The 17,586-nt window shown below is 66.3% G+C and overlaps 1 protein-coding gene across 4 annotated transcripts; it reads right to left on the bottom strand.

Annotated features, from left to right (window-relative positions):
• Window positions 1–287: 287 nt before the first annotated feature.
• Window positions 288–16,897, bottom strand: OBSL1 (obscurin like cytoskeletal adaptor 1). Of its 4 annotated transcripts, XM_087733999.1 has the most exons (27): window positions 16,788–16,897; window positions 14,475–15,572; window positions 13,436–13,705; window positions 12,961–13,221; window positions 12,315–12,620; window positions 11,904–12,188; window positions 11,527–11,802; window positions 11,118–11,390; window positions 8,551–8,823; window positions 7,903–8,178; window positions 7,549–7,821; window positions 6,934–7,209; window positions 6,428–6,703; window positions 6,063–6,338; window positions 5,516–5,797; window positions 4,454–4,729; window positions 4,041–4,316; window positions 3,690–3,956; window positions 3,260–3,529; window positions 2,911–3,177; window positions 2,367–2,633; window positions 1,888–2,000; window positions 1,572–1,725; window positions 1,309–1,470; window positions 1,055–1,159; window positions 659–925; window positions 288–415 (listed from the first exon to the last, which is right to left on the bottom strand). In XM_087733999.1, the coding sequence occupies exons 2-27, from the start codon at window positions 15,511–15,513 to the stop codon at window positions 408–410; spliced, it is 7,074 nt and encodes a 2,357-aa protein (XP_087590125.1). In that variant the 5' UTR covers window positions 15,514–15,572; window positions 16,788–16,897; the 3' UTR covers window positions 288–407. The 4 variants fall into 4 exon arrangements, with proteins under 4 accessions (XP_087590125.1, XP_087590128.1, XP_087590126.1 ...); XM_087734002.1 differs by lacking the exon at window positions 7,549–7,821; XM_087734000.1 differs by lacking the exon at window positions 288–415 and having other exon boundaries at window positions 660–925; window positions 1,309–1,447.
• Window positions 16,898–17,586: the final 689 nt, after the last annotated feature.

The raw sequence follows: 17,586 nt of genomic DNA, 5'->3' as shown, positions 1-17,586 counted from the left end.
CGACCCTGTCCCCGCAGCGCCGCGACCCTGTCCCCCTTTTCAGTCTCTTTTGTAAATGTGCCAAACACTGCTGAGGCCATGGCCGCACAGTAAAGAGCCTTTCGGAGCCCGGCGTGTGGGGCCAGGGGCTGTGCTGGGGGGCAGAGGCGTGGGGGGACCCCGAGGGCCGGGCTCCCTGGGGATGCTGGGTGGGGCGCAGAGCGATGCCTTCTCCTAACGGGACCCCGGCTCGCTGGGGTGGAAGAAGCCATGTCAGAAAAAAACACTGTTTAATGCAGAGCCCTGAGGCCAGAGCAGGCTGGGGGTAGTGTCTGTGTGTCCGTACATCCTGGGGGAAGCGTGACCCCATCTCCCAGCAGCGGCGTCTGTCCATCTGCGTGCAGCCCCTGAGCACCGCATCCTGGCTCCTAGCTCCCTGCAGGGACAGTGGGAGTCAGGGAGAGCTGCAGCATCCCCGGAGCTGGCGGGGCACCCAAAAGGGGGGTCCCAGCCAAGGGGGGCACAGACCCCTGGTCCCATATCCAGCCTGCTCTCCCCACCCCAGCGCTCAGACCCTTGCAAGCAGTGGGGCATGGGGACGGGGCCCCCGATGTCCCTCTGGTGTGAGGCACGGTGGCACCACCAGCCCCCGGTGGTGCCCCCCCGGGTGCCTCCTCACCCTCCACGAGGAGCCGGGCAGTGGAGCGGTCGTCGAAGGCATCGCAGGTGTACGAGTCCTCGTCCTCTGGGCCCACGCGGTGGATGATGAGCGTGCGGTAGCAGTCCAGGTTGCAGATCTCATACTTGTCACCAGCGAAGATCTCGGTGTCCCCGCGGAGCCAGCGCACCCGGCCCCGGGCGTGGGACACGGTGCACTCCAGCGTCGCCTTGTGCCGTGCCAGCACTGTCTTGTCCCGCAGCGGCTTCACGATCCGGATGGGCAGCGCTGGCGGGTGGGGGGGAGCCGTCAGCATCGCGGGGCGAGCAGACTCCCCTGGGGACCCCACGAGCCAACCCTGGTGCACCCCAGCGCTGGTGCCGGAGCCTGGCCAGCCCTCACACCCCACTCCAGTACCTTCCACCCGCAGGCTGGCCTCCGAGACGACCATCCCGGCCGCGAAGCGGATGAGTCCCGCATCCTCTGGACGCACGGCACAGAGCAGCAGGAAATGCCGGGTCCCTGGGGAGGAGGAGGCTGGCTCAAAGGGTCGGTGACGGGCACCCACGGCAGGCAGGAGGCACGCATTCCCCTTGCCCACACAAACTCCCCTTGCTTGAATTCGCCCCCTCCCACCCCCAAACTGGGTGCGGGATCACCCTCAGCCCCACCTTCTTGCCGTATCTTCACTGTGCTGGAGACCTTGATTTTCTCCCCATCTCGGAACCACTCGCCCTTCACGTCCCCGTGCGACGCCTCGCAGGTGAAGACGGCGTTGTCGCCCTCCCGCACCTGGGCGTCCTGCAGGTCCTGCACAATGCAGACCTGGCGCTCTGCGGGCGAGGGGCAGGGTGCCAGGGTGGCCAAGGGCGAGGGGGAGCGGGTGGCGCAGGGTTTGGGGGTGCGCATACCCCCGGGAGGGGGGCAGCCGTACCCTGGACGTGCAGCGTGGCAGAGGCCCGGCAGTCGCCCGCGTCGCAGGTGTAGGTGCCGGCGTCGGCCAGCTCGCAGCGGCTCAGCTGCAGGACGCGGCGCCGACCCGCCGAGTAGATGCGGCAGTTGGGCCCCGGCTGCAGCTCCTGCCCGTCCTGCCCGGGGAGCGCGCTCAGGGGTGCAAGCAGGCAGCACCCCGCTGCTTTGCCTTTCCCTCCCCTGCCAGCAGCCCTGGCAGGGAGGGCAGCGGCCAGAGGGCAAAGCAGGGAGGAGGACGTAGCTGGGTGCTGCTGGAGGGGAGCAGGGCAAACCCTCACCTTGAACCACTTCACCTCCGCACTGGGGCGAGACAGCTCGCACTCGAAGATAGCGACCCCCGTCTCTGGGACCCCCAGGTCCCGTGGGACCCTCACTAACGTAACTGGAGGCTCTGAGGGGAGAGGACACAGGGCAGGAAGGTTTGGTAGGGGAAAGACATGGGCTTGGGACTGTGGTGATGGGGAGCTGTGCCCAGGGCACCTCAGCATGGGGTGAGAGTGGCACTTCCTGGGGCACCACCATGGGCAAGCACTCATCACTGGTGTCCCAGCTGGCTCCAGACCCAGACCCTGGCCAGGGTGTCCCCACTGCTGAGCTCACTTCTCCTCCCTGGGGACAGGGGGACATCTGCCAACATGTGCCCGGAGTGGCCCAGCTCAGCCCTGGCATCTCCCCTGGGACTGAACAGCTGCAGGACGGGCAGCACCGGTGCCACGCACCCCTCCCCCCCCCTCCGAGCCTGGCCCAGTGACCGTACCCCTCACAAGCAGGCGGGCACTGCAGCGCAGCGTGTCAGCGGTGAAGGTGATGGTGCCCGAGTCCTCCAGCGCCAGCCCCTCCAGCGTCAGGCTGTGCCTGCAGCCTGTGGCACTGATCTGGCACATGCCGCTGGGCTTCACCCGGATGCCATCCCGCGTCCAGACCCCGGGCACGCCAGGGTGAGACAGCTCTAGGTGGAAGGTGGCCGTCTCCTTCTCAAAGGTCTCCACGTCTGCCAGCGGTGTCCGGATCGACACCTTCTGGGCTGCAAGGGACCCGTGTCCATGAGCGGACAGAAACCCAGGCTGCCCAGTCTGTGCTTGCTGGACTGATCCCCTAAATCCAGCCCTTCTCACCAGGCGCGCACCCCTGCCCATGCCTGACCCCCACGCTCACCTCCCTGCTTGATCACCCCTTTCAGCCAAATACCAGCTCTGCCCACGCTGCCTCCTCCAGCCTGCAGCATCCTTGCAGCAGGCTGGTGCTCTCCCCATTCCCGTCCCTGTCTCCATCCCCGTCCCTGTCCCCAGCGCAGTACTCACGCTCCACGCAGAGCCTGGCCTGCGTGCGGTCGTGCAGGCTCTCGCAGCGGTAGGTGCCGCGGTCGGCAGGGTCGAGGCAGCGAATGGTGAGGGTGCGCCAGCACCCTGACTCCTGCATCTGGTACTTGCTGCCCGGCTGGAGGAGGACGCCCTGCTTCAGCCACTGCACCTCGGCGGCCTCATGGCTCACCTCCACCTCCAGGCACGCGTCCCCCTGCTCCTCTGCCACCACGTCCTGCAGCTTCCGCACAAACAGCACCTGCGCCTCTGCACGGCCCATGCGCCGGGTCAGCGTCTGGCCCTGGGGCTGTGCCCTGGGCTGTGCCCCAGCCGGCTCCTTCCCCCTCACCTTGCACGCTCAGCCGGGCCCTGCTCACCAGCCCCTCGGCGTTGGCCGTCACGGTGGCCGCATCCCCTGGCTGGCACTGCCGGAGGGTGAGGCTGTGGCACAGTCCGCTCCTCGTCACCAGCAGCCGCTCGCCGGGGACCACGGGTTGGCCGTTCAGCTGCCAGGTCACAGCCACGTCCTCGGGGGACACCAGGCACTTGAAGGTGGCATCGTCCCCCTCCAGCACTGTCAGGCTCTGAAGCTCTGTGATGATCTCCACCACCCTGGGGACTACAGCCAGGGTGTCAGGGCACAGCATCGGGGACCCCCGCGTCCTGCAGAGCCACTGAGCATCCCCACACCCTGCTGCCATCACCATGCCCAGCTTCCCCACCACCCCCCGTGGCACAGGGGTCCCCAGGGTGGCAGCCAAGCCTCGGGCACAGCTCACCCTGCACTGTCAGCGTCGCCAGCGTCCGGTCGTCATTGGACTCGCAGCAGTACTCGCCGGCGTCCTTGGGCTCCACACGGCTCAGCACCAGTGAGCGCTCTCGCCCCTCCGCCATCATCTGCCGGCGGGGGCCAGGCGCCAGCGCCCGCCCATCCTTCCGCCACACCACATCACCCCGCGCCTTGCAGAGCTCGCACCACAGCACCACCCGCTCGCCCTGCCGTGCACGCACGTCCGACAGCCCACGCAGGAACTTCACTTGCAGCTCTGCACAGCCAAACCCCCTGTGTCGGCACTTGTCGCTGCCACGGGGGGGTCCCCGCGTGCCCCCACTGCCCTCCTGTCACCCACCTCGGACGCTCACGTCGAACTGCATCTGGTCGTGGGGGGAGAGGCAAGTGTAGACGCCGGCGTCCTCCTTGGCCACGTTGTGAAGGACGAGGCTGTGCACGCGGCCGTCCCGCCGCAGCTCGCAGCGCTCACCGGTCACCGCCGCCTGCCGTGGGCCCAGCCAGGTGACATCGGCTCGCTCCGTGGAGGCGACAGCGGAGAGCACGGCACTGCCGCCCTCCAGCACCAGCAGCTTCTCCTGCTGCTCCCGCTTGTTCACGAACAGCACGGGTGCCTCTGTGCCGGGGGAGCACCGGGCTTAGCCATGCCCCCGCCGGTGGCACTGGCATGGGATGGGGGCACGAAGCATCCCGGTGCGGGGCAGGGGACTGCTCCTGCCCCCTGGCATGGGTGAGGGACACCTCCAGGCTCACCTTTCACGTGCAGCGTGAAATGCACCTCATCATCACCGGCATCGCAGAGGAAGATGCCACTGTCATCCAGCTCCACTTGCTTGATGGTGAGGCTGCGTGCAGCACCCTCGCTGCACACCAGCAGCCGCCCGCCCGAGCGCAGTGTCTGTCCGTCCTTCTGCCACTGCACTGTTGCTGTCTCCGGGGACAGCCGGGCCACCAGTGTCACACTGTCCCCTTCCAGCACCTCCAGTGGGCTCTGCGCCTCCTCCTTGTTGACAACACGCACGGGCTGGGCTGGGGGGTGCAGGGGACAAGGCAGGGCTCAGGGGTGTTCCCGCAGTGTGGGGCAGCACAGGAATGGGACCGCTGGGAGTGGAGAGGTGGCAATGCCCACAGTGTGTCATCATGGGGCAGGAGGGGTGGGGGGCTGATGGGTGCATCCAGCTGTGGGATGCTGTGGGTGGCTGGGGGTTGCTGTGGGGCTGGCTGGGGGTGATGGTGGGACCAGCCGGGGGTCCCGGTGGGATAGCTGTGCAGGCTGGTGGAGTCTGGCAGCCCAGGGTCTCCTCAAGGAAGGAGCCCCAGGCAGGGATGGCGGCAAAGCCCATCACTCCTGCATCCCTCCCTGCACAGGCAGCTCAGCTGCCACATTGGGGCTGTTAATTTCAGTGTTCCCCCCGTCCCCAGCACCTTGCTGGGGAGCCAGGACACCTGCCTGTGCCAGGTCCTCTCCCATCCTGCCCAGCTCTCCATCCCCAGCCGATAAGGGTCCGGGCTGAGCTCAGCCCTTGGCAGCCGAAGCAGGAGGAGCGGCGCCTGGGACCCAGCCAAGGCTAAATTTAACCAGCCCCTGGCTGGGGGAGGCGGGAGGGATGCGTCTCGCCACGACCCTGACGTGTCCCTTTCTGACCAACGGCTCCTGTGGGGTTGGGGACAGGGCTTCTACCCTCCCCTGCCACACTGCTGCCCTGGCCTCTGCTATCAGTGGGGTCACAGAGGCGTCCCCTCCCCTCACCCAGGGCTGTGGCATGATCCCACTGTGCTGGGGGTCCCCAGGGCACCAAGCTCCTGCCAGCTCACCTGACACCTCCACGCTTATCACCATGCGGTCGCTAGCAGCGTCGCAGACGTAGCACCCTGAGTCACCGGGCTGCGCCCCACAGATGGTGAGCTGCTGCAGCACCCCACGGGCTTCGACCTGCACCCGCTCACCCGGCTGCACCTCCTGGCCGTCCCGGAGCCAGCGCACGGTGGCATCAGGCCGGGAGAGCTCACAAGCCAGCACCAGGTCCTCCCCGGCCACCAGGCAGTGATGCTCCATGGCGCCCGTGCTGCCCACAATGGTCACTGGTGGCTCTGGGACTGGAGAGATGGGCTGTCACCATAGGAGCAGCAGCCTGTGCCGGGTGCTGCAATGGCCAGATCCTGTCTGGACCTCCTCTGGCGCAGCTGGGCAGCGCAGGGGTTTCCACAGAGCCCCCACATGGGTGCAGCCCGCTCCCTGTGTCCCCCACCCCAGCCTCCCCATGCTCGCTGCCACCCAGCTCAGCCCCACAGCCCTGCAGCAGCCAGGGACCCACCTTGGTCCTCACCCTGCCAGCTGTCCCCCCCGGGACCTCCTGCTCACCTTCCACGGTGACGAAGAAGACGATGCTGTCGTCGCCAGTGTCGCAGAGATACTCCCCCGCATCCCTGCCTGTGGCACCCAGGACAACGAGGGAGCGGCGTGCCCCATCCTCCTCCAGCCGCACGCGCCCTGTGTCCTGCAACTTCTCCCCATCCTTGTACCACTTCACCTCCCCGTGGGCATGTGAGAGGTGCACCTCCAGCACCAGGTCCTCCATGGCCCGGCAGTGCCGGCGGGTCGGCAGGACGTCCCTCTCCAGGATCCTGACCAGTGGGTCTGCAGCACCCAACACCAACAGAGCTGGGGTCTCTGGGGTCCGTGCACCCAGCACCCCCTACCAGGCTCTCTCCCAGCCTCTTGCTCACCCAACACTTGGACGGTGAAGGTCACTGTGTCATCGGCGGTGTCGCAGACGTATTTTCCAGAGTGCTCGGCTCGGGCCGCGGGGATGAGCAGGCGGCGGTGGGCACCCTCCTCCTCCAGGACCAGGCTGCCCCCAGCCTCCAGCCTGACGCCCTCCTTGGCCCAGCGCACAGGTGCATCTGCGCGGGACAGCTCACAGCCCAGCGTCACCGTCTCCCCCGGGGACACCGTCACGACAGGCAAAGGTCTGCAGGGCTGCAGAATCCTCACTGGCGGCTCTGCAAGGATGGCGTGGCCATGATGCAAAGCAGCACAGGCACAACGCGGCCCCGGGGATGCCTCTTCTGCCAGCCCCAGGCATGCACTCACACTGGGTGGCCCAGCACCCGGGGGGTGGGTGCCCACTGGCTCCATCAATACAAAGGAGCTGCTGCCCCTTGCCCAGACTGGGAAAGACCCCACAGCCGGAGTCCCATCAGCACCTCCCTGCTTGCAGGTCCCCACTGACCTGACACCTTGACATCGAAGGAGACGGCCTCATCCTTGCTCTCGCAAATGTACTCGCCCACGTCTTCCGCGCTGCTCCTGGGGATGAGGAGGCAGCGCCAAGCCCCCTCCGCCAGCAGCAGCAGGTTGTCAGTCTCATCCACCTCCAACCCATCCTTGAACCAGCGCACGGGAGCATCTGGCACAGAGATCTCGCACCGCAGCTCCACGCGCTCCGGCGCCTGCACCAGCAGCTCCAGTGAACGCTGTGGTGGGTGCAGGATCCTCACTGCTGGCTCTGCCAAGGACACGGAGGCAGGGTGTGAGACCTGCCCTCTGCACCGCTCCTGGCTCTGCTGTCCCTGCTTACTCATACCTGCATCCCTGCCCCCGTGGGGCTGTGCAGGTGCTACAGCCTCTCGCCCCAGTGCAAAGGGGCAGGACCTGCTCAGGGGCAGGGCGGCAGGCACACGGTGCCAGGCCAGCACCGCTGGAGGGGGGCAGCCACCAGCCCCTGGGCGATGCAGCCGCATCACCTCCTCTGCGATGCTCAGGGCAGGCAGCAGCACTGGGGACCCCATGGCACAGAGCCGGGGCAGTGCTGTCCTTCCCAGGACATCCCTGTTGTGCCACCAACCTGCCACCAAGACGTGGTAGGAGACAGACGCATCCCCGGCATTGCAGATGAACTCCCCCGTGTCCTGTGGCCGGGCGCAGGGCAGCACCAGCTGGCACCGCAGCCCTTCCTGCTCCAGCACCAGGCTCTTGCCCGCCTCCACCTCCTCCCTGTCCTTGTACCAGTGCACGGGGGCTGCCGGGCGGGACAGCTGGCACCACAGCTCCACGCGCTGCCCGGCCACATAGGCGTGGGGGCCCTCCTTGTTGGAGCTGATGATCCTCACCGGCGTGTCTACCGGGGGACACATGGGGGGACTCAGCTGTGGTGGCAGGAAAGCCCCGCAGGAGGACGGGCACCCGCTGGGCATCTCACCGATCACGGTCACCCTGAAGTTGGCGGCATCGTTCCCGGCATCGCAGGTGTACATCCCCGAGTCAGACGGCACAGCTGTGGGGATGTGCAGCCTCCGTGAGCATCCCTCTGAGCAGATAGCCAGGACCTTGGTTGGGACCACAGCCTCGCCATCCTTCAGCCAGTGGATGGGGGCATCCGGAGGGGACACCTGGCACTCCAGCAGCACAGGCAGCCCTGCCAGCACCTCCCAGAGCTGCTGTGCCTCGGGCACCGGGGTGATGTGGACCTGCGGGGCTGAGAGGACCAAGACCTTGTGTCACTTCGCCTCCATCATATCTGCCCTGGGGCCAGCGGCCAGGGTTGTCCCAGCCCTTCGGCACTGGCAGTGGAAAGCCGAGGAAGCACCAGGGCTGGGGTGTGTGGTGGCGTAACCCATGGGCAGGCAGCATGGCTGTGCCCTGGGGTGCAGAGGGCTCTGGGAGGAGATGGAGCAGCTGACCTGCCCCTGCCTGCATCCCCCTCTGGCCCGGGGGCACGGGCAAGGAGCAGCTCACAAGGAGCCGAGGAGCAGCCGAGATGCTGCAGCCACCGGTGGGACGGCAGCATGAGCAGGGAGCCAGGGCAGAGGGAGAGGGGGAGAGGGCCGTAGCTGTGCATCGCACCCACCTGCCACAGTGACGGTGTAGAAGACAGAGTCCCCGCCAGCGTCACAGACAAACTCCCCTGTGTCCTGTGGCTGGGCACAGGGCAGCACCAGCCGGTGCCGCGGCCCCTCCTGCTCCAGCACCAGGCTCTCGCCTGCCTCCACCTCCTCCCCATCCTTGTACCAGCGCACGGGGGCCGCCGGGCGGGACAGCTGGCACCACAGCTCCACGCGCTGCCCGGCCACGTAGGCGTGGGGGGCCTCCTCGTTGGAGCTGACGATCCTCACCGGTGCCTCTGCCAGGGAGAGACATGGGGCTCAGCCAGGATGTAAAGACCAGAGCGGGTGATGGTGGCAGTCACAGCCCTGTGTGGAGCAATGGCTTCACAAGCTCGTTGGGTTTAAGGCTGGAAGGTACCACCTCACCCACATCCTGCACAGCACAAGTGGCCACTTGGGGCCACTGGGGCCACTGGAGGCCACTGGGTCCCCCCCGGTGCTTCTGTCTCGGCTCAGCCCTTGACATTTGCTGATACTGTGGCACAGGTGTGTGGCTCGCTTGTGGCCAGTGTCCCCATCCCTCCTGCTCACCGCGACCCAGGACATCATGCCAGATGGCAGTGCTTGCTGAACGCCACCATTAATGGATTACACATGAAACGTGTGCCACTGCTCACATCTCCCTGCTGACTTGAGTGGGGCCTCTAAAGCCAGAGGGGCTCCCAGTACAAGCATGAAGTGACCAGCCCCCCTCTCTCCCGGAAGGTCAGGATGTGGCCCCTGCCTGCAGCATCCCATGCCACCTCCCAGCCACACGCATTGCAGCAGGCTGTAGCCCAGACTGTGCCATGGTGCTCAGCCAGCCCATGGCTCTGGGTGGGCACGGGGTATAGCCAGCACGAGAGCACGCTGGTGGCTGAGCAGCGACCTGCCCTTCTCACGGCCCGCAGCTGCCCCGTGCTGGGCGTCCGGGCTGCAAACTTCCCAGGCAGTTTCCAGCCACGATGCCCAGGCTCAGCAGCACACCGCAGCCCCGCAGTGCATGGGAGCGGTGCGGCGCCAGTTTGCAGCATTCAACCTGCACCACGCTGAGCCTGCATCCGCCCGGCTCCCTGATTAAATGCTCGGTGGCTGCCTGTCTCCTTAGACCTGCTAAAAGCAATCATGTCACTGAAGTGCAGCTGGAGATGTTGAACAGCACTAAAGCAAGGAGAGGGCGATGTGCCAGCCTTCGGTGGGCAGCACTGCTCAGGCCCCTGCCCTGCTGCTGGCTCCGAGGGAGCCCTGGTACTCAGCAGCTGCTGGAAAACCCAGAGGTGTGCGGGGGTGGCCGGGCTTGAGGCAGGCGGGCTCTGTGCCACAGCAGCCCCTGAGGGATAGCTGGGATGCCTCAGGGAAACCCAAGCGTGCCATGGCAGCGGCAGCGCTGCTTGCAGCAGCCAGCCTGGCACTTGTGCCAGAGGGGTGCCAGCCTGAGCCTCCTGGCACCTGCAGTTGAGACCCACCGGTGACAGCGATGGCTGAATCCTGATTGAACCGAGCTAGCCTCTCTAAGACCCTTCCATCTAAGTTATGCAAAGCCGCTCAGCTGAAAGGCTGAGCTTCAGCAGATGGTGTTTCCACCTCCCACCCCAGGGAAGCCGAGCTCTCCATGCCCCGCACCCCCGCGGGGCAGACGATGCCTCCTGCCTCTGCCCAGAGCACACACTGCCTGTCCTTCCCGCTGGCGATTTTGCCTTTGTCACACTAAAATCCTCCCTTCTTCACCCTCCCGGCAGTCACCACTTCACTGGCTCTTCCAGGATCTCTCATCACTCATCCCATCTTCACTCCTACATCCTCTGCCATCAACTTCGGCACTTTGCCACCTATTAACACCATGGAGAGGTTTTACTGCTGCGGTCACGGAGCCTTTTAACTGGGCTTTAGCTCTGCCCCCAGTCACCTTCCTGTGGTTGCAGGATTGTGTTTCGGGGCCAGCAAGGGGAAGTCTTTCACTTGCTTTCAGTTTTCATTATCCTCTGCCAGCCCGCGACGCCAGCAGCCACTCCATGGCCGGGGCAGCCGCTGCAGGACACCGGCCCCCGCTCGCACCCAGCAACCACCACCCAATTGTCAGTATCCAGGCAACTGCTAATTTTCAGGTCAGCAATTAACACCGTCCATCAGAGCGATGTCCGACCGCGAGTCACCCCACGCCAGGTGCCGGGCGCTCATACCCACTATTTTTAGGAACTCAGAGGAGGGCTTGTTTACTGGCCATGGGAGAGGTCCAGCAAACACCCCAGCGTGGAGGTGCTGGGTGACAGCCCTTGGGCGCCCCAGCATTTCAGACCAGCACAGCGAGCTGTCCCCTTTGCCAGTCAGTCTGGGTGGTTTTACAGACCAGAGCTGCCGCAAAGACCCCGCCTGCCCGACCTCCTGGAGAGGACCCAGCAAGAGCATCTCTGATGAGCATCCCCGATGAGCATCCCCAAGCCCAGAGTAGCAAGTGACAGTGACACCAACAGCGGCACATGCTGTGGCACCCTGCACCACCAAAGAAAACCCCCAGGATGTGACCTCACCAGCCTGTCTGCATCGCACCCACCTGCCACAGTGACGGTGTAGAAGACAGAGTCTCCGCCGGCGTCACAGACGAACTCCCCCGTGTCCTGTGGCTGGGCACAGGGCAGCACCAGCCGGTGCCGCGGCCCCTCCTGCTCCAGCACCAGGCTCTCGCCTGCCTCCACCTCCTCCCCGTCCTTGTACCAGCGCACGGGGGCCGCCGGGCGGGACAGCTGGCACCACAGCTCCACGCGCTGCCCGGCCACGTAGGCGTGGGGGGCCTCCTCGTTGGAGCTGACGATCCTCACCGGTGCCTCTGCCGGGGATAATGTAGGGCTCAGCACAGGCACCCGTCTGACAGCAGCTTTCAGCCCCATCATGGGGGCAAGAAGAGGGGCAGGAGCACTGTCAGGAGCCGGGGTCCAGGCTCCTGCACGCAGTCCTCAGCTCACCGGTCACGGTCACCACAAAGCTCACGGCATCATCCCCGGCGTCACAGGTGTACGTGCCGGTGTCCGAGGGACCTGCCGAGCGCAGGAGCAGCCTCCGCACGCAGCCCTCTGCCTGCACCGCGATAACGTCGTCCAGGGGTACAGCCTCACCGTCCTTCAGCCAGCGGACGGGGGCACCCGGGGGGGACACCTGGCACTCCAGCAGCACGGGCAGCCCCGATGGCACCTCCTGGAGCCGCTCGGCCCCAGGCACCGGGCTGATGCGGACCTGTGGGGCTGAGAAAGACATTGTAGATGATTGTTAAGAAGCATCCTCCAGCATGAGAGCCCCTGCTGCTCTTCTCCCGGCAGGACCCCAGGGCAAGCGCCCCGCTCACCTTGCACATGCAGCGTGGCCGAGTCCCGCACACTGCCGGACACGAAGGTGACCTGGGCCCCGCTGTCGGCCAGCCGCACTCCCTCGATCAGTAGTAAGTGCTCCATCCCGTGGCGCCGCACGCTGCACTGGCCGCCCGCCTCCTCCTCCTCCTCCTCGCCTAGCCTGGCACCATCGAGGAACCAGGTGCCATGCACCGTGGCCGACAGCTCCAGGGAGAACCGGGCGTCCTCGCCATCCCGCACCCACACATCCTGCAGACCCCTCTCCACGCGAGCTGCCGGGGCTGGAGCATGGCCAGACTCAGCCATGGTGGCACCGGCCAGCAGTGTGCCATGGCACGACATCCCGCATGGCCCCTGGGGAGAGCTGGGTCCTGGGGGGGGATGGGACGCCAGCTCAGCACCCTCACCGAGATGCACGGAGCCGGGGAACTCCACGGGGGAGCTCTGGCCGTGCTCGTTGGCGGCGCAGACACGGAAGCAGTAGTCGGCTTCGCAGGGCACGCTGTCGCCCAGCACCCGCACGTGGCCAGGCAGGTCGGTGGCGAGGCACTGCACCCACTCGCCCCCCGCCGCCTCCCGCCGCTCCAGCAGGTAGCGGCTGGGGGGGCGGAGGTGGGCGTCGGGCGCAGGGCACCACATCAGCAGGGCCGTGTTACTTTCTGCCACGCTCATCTCGGCTGCCACCGGCGCGCTCGGGGGGTCACGCTTCACACCTGCAAGCCACAGCCCGTGTTGCCTGCTTGGGGACGGCAGTGAGGCTCCCAGTGGGGCGGCAGAAGGGCTGAGGGGGGCTACACAGCCTGCTTCTCTGGGGATCCTCTCTCTGATGGAGAGGATGGAGAGGATGGTTTTGCTCCCGTGTAGTATGGTGCTGCTCTGTGACTGTCAGAGAGGCTGGGGCCCTGGAGCCCTGCTAAAAGCCCCCTTCCCCAAAAAGCCATCGCAGCATCATGTCCCCAGTGTAGTGGGTGCCCATCCCATCTCTCCCCCATGTCAGCCCCCTGTGAATGGGCAGGACTGAGGACGCGGGGCCCCTCTGAGCCTGGGGCTTACACTTGACCCGGAGCTGGGAGGACGTTTGCGACTCCCCGATGGCGAAGGAGATGATGCCCGCGTCCTGGCGGGTGACGTGCACCAGCACCAGGAGGTGTGTCCTGCCGAAGCTCTTCAGCACGGTGCGGGGTGACTCCCGCAGCTGCAGCCCGTCCCGGCTCCAGCAGATCCCCTCCAACGCCTCCTGCGTCTCCACGCAGAAAACCGCGTTCTCCCCCTCCATCACGTCCAGCTTCCGCGGCAGCCGCTTTGTGATCACCCCTACAAGAAGAGATGTGTGAGGGCTGGGGAGGGATGCTGGGGAGTCAGCTGGGCTCCCTGGTGTGAGAGAGAGGAGGAGGAGGAGGTCGAGAAAGGGCAGCAGGAGCAGGCGCCACAGCCAAACACTGGGAAGGTAGATGCAGGGGGCAGTGGGGAGCCTGGCAAGGAGGGGGATAGGAAGGCAAAACCATGCCACTGGAGACCTGCCCCCCACCTCGGACGGAGACCTCGGCAATGCTGCGCCCCTTGTCCTTCATCTGGCAGAGGTAGATGCCGTCGTCATCAGTGCGGGCGTCGCGGATGGTCAGGCGCCGCAGCACGCCTCGCTCCTCCATCACATACTTGTGGCTGGGCTGCAGCTCCCTGTCCTCCAGGTACCAGGAGGTGGGGATGGTCTCCAGCGGCACCTGGCACTCCAGCACAGCGTCCTCCCGCTCTGCCACCTCCACATCTGCCAGCTGCACCTGGAACCGCAGCCGGTGCTCTGCCGCCAGGAGAGACGGGTGCTGAGGGCGCGTGGGGCACAGCACCTGCCAGCAGCCCTTTGCTCGGGGCTCTCCCAGCTCACAAACAGCGCCGAGCCCTTGGCCCTTCTCTGCCCCTCCCCTCTTTGGCCCTTGTGGGACAGGCACTGCCCCAAGAAGCACATCCCCCAGAGCAGGGGGAACCAGGGCACGGGCTGGGGACACCCAGCGGTGCCCCCAGCATCTCAGCAGGAAGTTTTGGGGGACGCAGGAGTGTGCACGCCAGCACGTTGCAGCAGGCATCTCAGCGGAGGGGAGCAGTGGGGTGCAGGCGGGGGATGCACCAGGTGCCGGGTCACCCCAGCAGCAGGCTGTCCCCAGCTGGCAGGGTGGCACTGGGGGACAGGGCTGCTGCCAGTTCAGATGCTTGGAGCCGTGCCCTGCAGGGCTGCCTGCCAAAACCACTCAGCACTTCCAAGGGAATTTGTCACCAGGCACTGTCCCCCCTTCCTGCTCGTGGTTGTACACCTGCAGCCCTCCAGAGATGCCACCTCTCTGCTTGCAAGGAGGGAGGGGCACGGAGCAAGGGACAGGACACTGGGGGAGCCCAGCATTCCCTGCTTCCACCCTGCAGCTCTATCTGGAGGAGCGTGGGGTGACCCCGGCTGTACAGGGCAGGAGAGAGCCCAGGGATGCTGGACTCACACACAGATGCATCCCTGCAAGATGAGAAGCCCTGGACCCCCCCAGCGCCCGTCCGCCCCTGACAGCGCTTGGCCATGCTCCTACCTTTCACCTTGAGCTGAACCGCGCTGAGGGTCTGGCCAGCAGTGTTGGACGCGGTGCAGACATACAGCCCCTGGTCCTGGGGTTTGCAGTACAGCACCTTGAGGATGAAGTAGCCCTCCCGGTCCTCGTAGATGAGGTGCCTGCGGCTGGGGGCGAGGGGCTCACCATCCTTCTGCCAGATGATCTCTGGCTTGGGCTTGCCAGTGACATAGCAGCGAAACTTGGCGTGCTTCCCTGCACTCACGGCGAATGCCTTGGCCGCCGGCGACCTGGCCGGCACTGTGCCATTGGGCACTCCGATCTCCAGTCCCGCGTGCCGTCCCGCCACGTGCCGCTGCCGCCGCTGTTGCCGCTCCACCAGCGGCTCAGGGCCATCAGCAGGAGAGCCATTGGTGAGCCCATCCGGCGGTGCCCGGGGTTCGACCAGGAGCACGGCAGCAGCCAGGGCCTCCTGGGAGCCGCTGCGTGCACGGCACACGTACACCCCTGCGTCCGGTGGCCGGGCACCGAACAGCTTCAGGAAGTGCCAGTCCTCCGGCTCCTGCCCCACCGCGAAGTGGCTGCTCTCAAAGAGGTCGGAGAGCTTGCGCCCATCCTTCTCCCACTCCAGCACCAGGCAGGGCTGCCCGGACACCCTGCAGGCGAACATCACATCCTCCCCCCGGCACACCCGTGTGGACGAGGGGGCAACGAGGAAGGTGAGCACCTCACCATCTGAGCATCCCTCTTCCCGGGGCTCCCCCACCTCCACCTTGAGCGTGGCAGCAGCGTAGGTCTCGCCAACACTGTTCTTGGCCTTGCAGACGTAGAGCCCGCTGTCCTGGGGGGTGGCATGGGACACCAGCAGGCTGTACAGATCCCCCTTGGCCTCGACATGGAAGCGGCCCGAGGGCTCGATCGGGGTCTTGTCTTTCTCCCAGAGGATGCTTGGCCGGGGGTCACCTGTGATCTGGCAGCTCAGGACCGCGTCAGCACCACTTTGTACCGTGAAGGCACGTGGATAGGCCAGGAACCTGGGGGCTCCCCCAAACCCATCCATCGCCACCTTCCCAGGCTCACGGCAGGCGGCTGGCCAGGGCAGCAGCAGGGATCATCAGCCTGGGGGGATGCACAGACCAACAGGGATGGCGGCTCAGGCTTCGGCAAAGGGACTGGTGTGGAGCACCGCTGAGAGGGACCCACGCCCGGAGTGAAGCCCCCAGCACCGAGCCCATGCCGCAGGAGCATCACCCTTGCTCTGAGCATCCCCCCCCCCACTGGGTATGCTCCTGTCTCAGCCCGAATCACCCATTTCCCAGCCCAACAGCAATAGCAGAGGTGACAAAAGGGGCTCTTTGCACCGCAAGAGGTTGGGGTGCCTACAACCCAGGCTGCCTGCCCCAGGGTCGCAGAGGGGACCCCAGCTCGGGGGCAGGGGACCCCTGCCTAGATGGGGAGTGCGGGCAGCTGCTCACTGGGTGCTGGGGATGGGGATGGCGGAGGCAGGATGGCCCCAGCCCACCCCTTCCCCACCCGCGGGGCATTCCTGCAGTATCGGGTGGTGGCAGAGCCGCATTCCTGCAGCATCTGGGCTGGCTCAGCAGGCAGGTGCTGATATGGGACTGTTGCCGGATCCAGGCGCTTCCTCCCAAGCTCAGAGGGGCAAGGGACCCCCCTGCACCCAGAGGTCTCCTGCAGGACCCTGCCCTGGGGCAAAGCAGGGCTCTGCCAGGAGCAGGTCCGTCTCCAGAGCGTGGTCCCACAGGCAGGATCCAGCCCTTGGGTATTGAAAGCCCCAGCTGGAAATAATCAGTCGCTCAAGCCCCAGGGGGCAGAGGGAAGGCCTGGGGGACAGCTCCTGCTTTTGGAGGGCACTGCCTCCATCCCCAGCACTGCAGGTAACTGTGCCCATTGCAACGGGAAGGAGCGGAGCAGGGTGCTCCGTGCCTCCCCTGGGTGAGCACACCCCAGCCTCTGCCCGCACGATGGCCAGGGCTAGGGCAGAGGCGTCTCTGCCTCCCTCGGGCAGGGGGAAGAGAAAGCAAAATACTCCCTGAATGAGCCAGAGGGGATGGTGGGAGAGGGCCGGTCCCCAGGGAGTGGAAGGGATCAGGGCCAGCTCCTCCCAGACCCCTACCCCTGGGATGGTGCATCCATTCAGAGCCATGTCCCCGGCCACATGCTCCCCAGACCCATGGGCCGCCCCACAGCAGCTCCTGCAGACACGCACAGCCTCAGTGGCTCAGCCACCCTACTGCCCCTTCAACCACCCCCTTCCCCGATCGCCCTGCCCCATGCAGCCCCACAGCCCAGTCCCCTGCCCCAGGCACACACCTCGCTTCGCCGCCTCTCCCCTGTGTCTCCCAGTGCCAGCACCAGCTCCTGCCGCTTGCCCCAGCTCCGCTCCCGGGTGTCAGCGCGCAGGGACCAAACGTTACAAATGCCTGCAGCTGCTGTCCCCAAAAATACCTTCTGATGACACGCTGGGTTGATAAGGCTGAGCCTGCTCCATTCAGCGCCTCGCCGGGGCAGGGCTGGCCTATGTATAGCGGCCTGGTGGGAGCCACCCAGCCCGGAGTAGGCAGGCAGCACTCCACCGCCGGAGATCTGCCATGCCGCAAACCCGGCCCTGCCTCGGTGCCGGGTCAGCCTGCAGCAGGAGGCAACACACCGCACGGGGTGCACAGCACGGGGTGTATGGCACGGGACACCAGGCTGCAGTAGGACGGGACATGCCACACAGGACATGCTGCACAGGGTGGGACGCGCAGCACCAGATGCTGTGTGAGATGCCAGGCTGCAGGGGATGGGATGTGCCGCACGGGCCACGCTGTGTGGGATGCTGGGCTGCAGGAGGAGCGGAGGGGTGCAGAGGCTGCCCACCACCCCGCAGGCAGGGCTGCTGGATGGGGGACGCCTGGCACTGTCCCCACAGGCAGCGGCAGGAGGAAGGGCAGGACACGCTGGGTCCCCTCACAGCCTGCGCCCCTCCTGCCCCAGGAGCCAGACTTCGGCCAGCCAGCCCCAACAGCACTACAGCACCCTTCTCCCAGCGCTGCTGCGGGGTCTCCAGCTGGCCTGGCCCTGCCTCACCTTTCCTCCTCCTTCTCTTCTCCTGAAGCTTGTCCAGCCT

The sequence above is a fragment of the Nipponia nippon genome, unplaced genomic scaffold (genome assembly GCF_047370975.1).
Source record: "Nipponia nippon isolate SJK-2023a ecotype South Korea unplaced genomic scaffold, ASM4737097v1 scaffold_5, whole genome shotgun sequence".
Taxonomy (NCBI): domain Eukaryota; kingdom Metazoa; phylum Chordata; class Aves; order Pelecaniformes; family Threskiornithidae; genus Nipponia; species Nipponia nippon.
Note: the sequence above shows the minus strand (reverse complement) of the source record. Positions and strands in the feature narration are given on the sequence as shown.

Bases quoted from the DNA above. Each gene is read 5' to 3' on its own strand.
- OBSL1 (XM_087733999.1), bottom strand. From the start codon at position 15,513: ATGGATGGGTTTGGGGGAGCCCCCAGGTTCCTGGCCTATCCACGTGCC. The intron at 8,824-11,117 runs GTGGGTGCGATG...TCTCCCTGGCAG, and splicing joins CTACACCGTCACTGTGGCAG to AGGCACCGGTGAGGATCGTC. The intron at 6,704-6,933 runs GTCAGTGGGGAC...CCATCCTTGCAG, and splicing joins CTTCGATGTCAAGGTGTCAG to AGCCGCCAGTGAGGATTCTG.